Here is a 4,830-nt window from a genome sequence, read left to right as displayed (position 1 = left end):
AATAAGCGGGCGGTCTGGGGGTCCTCCCCCAGGACATTTTGAGCATCAAACACTTCATTTCCTGCATTCTGGTGAATTTCTATGCACCAATTTGTGCCTTTTCTACATCAATTCATGGTGGAAATGCTTCTTTCATGTTTTTATTGGGGGGGACAAATGCACATGTTCTAAATGTTGAGGGGGGCGTATCCCCTGCATCCCCCCCCAAAATCTACACCTATGCCCACGCATTATTCTGCAGGAGACCACCCCCCCCTCCCATTGGAGACATAGAGGAGCCTATTGGAGCCCTTACTTCTGAGCGTGTGATATGTTCTTTGTGCTTTTTTTTGTGTGTTTCAGGCTGATTATTAACACCACTGTCGTACAGTCAAAACATTACACCTACACTTCAGGCTACAGCACAGTAGGCTGGCAGGCAAGGTGGCAATCAGAAACAAGTCACACATCCTCCTACACACCGGTCTAAAATGGATCTCATGCTGGAGGAAAAATAATCACGGGCTAAAAACATGAGTGAGTGAATAATAAAACTGCAATGAGTGAGTGAATGAATGTAGTGTGAGTGTGATGAGTGAGTGAGTGTTGTGTGCGTGTGATGAGAGAGTGAGTGTTGTGTGCGTGTGATAAGTGAGTGAGTGTTGTGTGATGAATGAGTGAGTGTTGTGTGAGAGTGATGAGTGAGTGAGTTTTGTGTGAGAGTGATGAGTGAGTGAGTGCTGTGTGTGTGTGATGAGTGAGTTTTGTGTTGTGTGCATGTGATGAGTGAGTGAGTGAATGTTGTGTGTGTGTGTGATGAGTGAGTGTTGTGTGCGTGTGATGAGTGAGTGTTGTGTGAGAGTGATGAGTGAGTGAGTGTTGTGTGAGAGTGATGAGTGAGTGAGTTTTGTGTGAGAGTGTGATGAGTGAGTGTTGTGTGCCTGTGATGAGTGAGTGAGTGTTGTGTGAGAGTGATGAGTGAGTGAGTTTTGTGATGAGTGAGTGAGTATTGTGTGAGTGTGATGAGTGAGTGTTGAATGAGTAAGTATTGTGTCAGTGTGATGAGTGTTGTGTGATGAGTGAGTGTTGTGTGCGTGTGATGAGTGAGTGAGTGTTGTGTGAGTATGATGAGTGAGTTTTGTGATGAGTGAATGTTGTGTGAAAGCGTGATGAGTGAGTGAGTTTTGTGTGATGAGTGAGTGAGTGTTGTGTGAGTGTGATGAGTGTTGTGTGATGAGTGAGTGAGTGTTGTGTGAAAGTGTGATGAGTGAGTGAGTGTTGTGTGATGAGAGAGTGAGTTTTCCCACACCTGTGACATTAAATGGCGTGAGTGCATAGAGCCAAGTCACACACCTCCAGTCCCGGAGGTCAGGTGTGCAGTCTGTTTTATGTTCTAACCAGTTATTCTAGTTTAATTTTCCATACGGCTGTATGCACCATCTTATTCACTCCTATATCTGGCCACATGAAAACATTTTCAGCAAGATCAGATGACCTGTTCAGCAGCTGAAGCTCATATATATATATATATATATATATATATATATTTATATGTATTTCAAAATCTCAGATCCAATAAAAGTGTGCTCTAATTAACCCTTTAAAGGTGTAAGATCGCAAATATGTGAATAGAACGTTCTTAACTGAACATTCTAATTCTGATGTAACGATCACTGCTGGTAACTGAAAGCAATGGAGTTCTAGAGCACTGATGTAGAATTTTGAAGAGAAAAAAAAACATTCCAAAAAACCTTCATAGGGATAAGTAATTGAAGGGGAGTAATCCTGAAATCCACCAGGCATTGCAGTGCACCCCTGCCCTAAAACAGGTGCGATGCTTGAGAGATGGAAAGATGAGCAGATGCTGGAACCAGGCGGCTGGAACCAGGGACGACCTCTCACCTCCTTGCCAGGTGTGCGTCAGTACTGGCCGTTCTGGTCCCACCTCTGCACCAAACTCCACCCTCACGGATACTGCGCGAGCACACCTCTGGCCCCACCCCCTCTGAAACAGGGACAGGAAGTCATTGAGTGTCTGTGAGGGACTTATAGGTCACAGACTTCATTCAGTCACAGACTTTCAATTTAAGTTTCTCAACATATCAAAGCTAACTGGTTATAGAAAACAATATTTGTTTAAAAAAAAAAAAAACTATTTGCTCTTTCAATATTTTGAGCATGTAGAATAGTTCAGTGAATGAACTATAGTTTAAATATTTACACAACAGTTAGCCTCTGTACTTCCCATTCTCCTACTGACAAATAGAAGCTTACCTCGGGCAGAGTTCCTTTCTACTGTTGCGCTGCGGCCATAAGAAAGGTCTCATCACAGACATTGAGGACACAAAAGATCTCATTGACCAATCACAGCAAACTTTCAACGCTGCCGTTGCTGCCACCTACGGGTGAAAAAAGGCATAACAATTTCCAGCCAAAGTTTTTTTTCGCTCAATACAACACATTCATTTCACAACCTTTGTTCTGTATTTTCTCACCTTGTCAAGAGTTAAACGTGTGCCCATTTTATCAAGGGATGGTCACTTGCATTTCTTCAAGAAAGGATTTAAAATACAAATCGTAGTCTGATTTGAACAACAGAAAAAAGGCTCTTTATTTTCCACCAGTGTCAGAAATTTATGGAAGGTATATGAAAGTGTGAGCACTTGCATGTGTGCTTGAGTGTGTGTGTGTGTGTGTGTGTGAGAGAGAGAGATGAGTCCAGTGTTCAGAGTTGGCTCGATGTGGTATACTTTCTTTGTAGTTTTCAATGTTTGTAATAAAATATAGTAATTATAATGGAATAATATCCAAAAAAAAAAAACAGCCAAACAAATAGCTACAAAAAAGTTTAAAAGAAAGGCAGTCCCCTCACCCCTCTCTTTCCCTCAATGTGCCACAACACTCAAACTCTTTTTTTTAAAGAAAGTACATTACATTTAAAATATTCCAAAGGACTTTCAAATGAAAACAAACAAACACCAACAAAAAATCAGCAAATAAATAGGGTCCCTCATACAAAGGCTGTAGGATTGAACCTCTGGCCCTACCATAGAAGAACTGAACGCACTAAAGAGCACTGAAGATGGGGTGGGCCTTCGCAGTGACTTATTATAGTCAACAGCGCCCCTAGTGGCAGAAAGACACAATGTCACTGACGCCCACATCTCCTGTACTGTGGCACAATCTTGGCCCAGTAGAATGTCTTTGGATGGTTTCAGTGACTTTCAGGCGCCCTGTCGCAAGAGAGAACACACTTGCTGCAGAGATATATACCCAACCTCTTCACACTAACAAATGGAGATACAGACCCAGGAAGGACGCCAAGTGGAACAATACCTGAGTAACTGTGGAAAAACAGCAAGTCACCCAAAATCAATTTCCATATTGGACACAGTCTTACCCGTTTTCAGAGGTCAACCTGCAATTCTGGAACAACTGCGTCAAAACACTAATCATTCAAATACCCACACGTTTATATCTTCAGCATGAACCGGACTGAGAGATCGCACAGTACCAACCGCCTACACTGTTTCTACACTCCCAACGATCATCGTACTCAAGCACAGTCTTCAAACATGGAATAAGGACCTAAAAGAGAGAAAATATTAAGATGCTAATGCCCTAACAGACTGGTAATATTTCATATGAAGCCATTTTAATGGGTAGGCTGAAAAGGTAAGGGATTAGGAACAAGGACAGGAAAACTGGAAAGTGCTGTATAAACACTAAATGTACGTAACAAAGAGAAACTGATGTTGAACGTATGGTGCCTATAAGTTTTCTATAATTGAGGTAGTGCACAGCTTATGTATGTCATGTATTGTGTGAAGCAGTTCCTAGAGGGTATAATGGACGGGCGAGAAATTTAACTTTAAAATTGTAACAAAACAAAAAAAAAAACTTTTCATGAGGATAATTTGAGAAGCTTGTGTGACCTTGCTCTTTAACCTTCACTAGGGACAACATTTGTCCGATAGTTTTCATTTAAACGTCTTTTTTTTCTTTCAAGTTTTACTCAAAATCTTTTCACACAGCCCATGGTTGCGGAGTGAAGAAAGGATGGAACTACGAAACAAACAAACAAAAAAAAAAAAAAAAACTGAGGAAGGACGGAAAAACGAGTTCTGGTTTTTCAAGCTTCCTTTACAAATAAGGTGCACTCTATGGCTAAAAGACCACACAGCATCATAAAAAAAAAAAAACACGATCAGGAAAGGGAGAAGGATTCCTCACCAGGTTTCACTATACAATATGTCCAGTACATACACAGCATGTCCAATATGTGAAAAAAACGTCTTCGTTGAGAGGAAATCCACAGAAACTGAGCTGCCCTCCGGCGGGGTGGAAACTCAGTACAAACGTTTGCGCTGGTAAGCTGCGGCAGAACCGCAAGCCTGGTGTAATCGCGGCTCCTGGTTTTGCCGTGGACGGTCTGACCGGTATATTAGGGGGCTTCTTGTCCTTCTGGAGTGTGAACGGAGCCACCGATGACTTGGGACAGGGGTCACCCTGCCCCCTCCCCCCGCTCCCCCCTCCTTGCAGCAGCACCAAGGATCCTGTGCTGCCCATGCAAGAGTGAGACACTCAACCCCCTGCCCCTAACACCCCCCCCCCCCCCCCCATCACACATCCTGGCCAATGGCAGGTGCTCAGACCTTCTCCCATGTTTCCCAGTGAAGAGCAAAGCTGGCAGGCTCCTGAAAGGTCTATAACCCAAAAATTGTGCCTTGGATACCGCCACCCCTACACCCCCCCTCCTCCGCCCGTCACTGTGTGAGGGGGCGCGTGGGCGGGACGGGGGGCCGCAGGAAGCTGCTGAGGGCCCCAAACTCCGAGGTGGCGGAAACCTCG

General features: G+C 43.6%; 1 protein-coding gene across 2 annotated transcripts in view; it reads right to left on the bottom strand.

Annotated features, from left to right (window-relative positions):
- Nucleotides 1–4,592: 4,592 nt before the first annotated feature.
- mier2 (mesoderm induction early response 1, family member 2) overlaps nt 4,593–4,830 on the bottom strand; it is a 14,839-nt gene continuing 14,601 nt past the window's right edge. For both annotated transcript variants that reach the window (XM_064330358.1, XM_064330359.1), the window contains exon 12: nt 4,593–4,830. This exon is cut by the window's right edge and continues 325 nt beyond it. In XM_064330358.1, coding sequence (XP_064186428.1) covers nt 4,746–4,830 — 85 coding nt within the window. In that variant the 3' untranslated portion in view covers nt 4,593–4,745.

This window comes from Anguilla rostrata, chromosome 4 (assembly GCF_018555375.3).
Source record: "Anguilla rostrata isolate EN2019 chromosome 4, ASM1855537v3, whole genome shotgun sequence".
NCBI lineage: Eukaryota > Metazoa > Chordata > Actinopteri > Anguilliformes > Anguillidae > Anguilla > Anguilla rostrata.
Note: the sequence above shows the minus strand (reverse complement) of the source record. Positions and strands in the feature narration are given on the sequence as shown.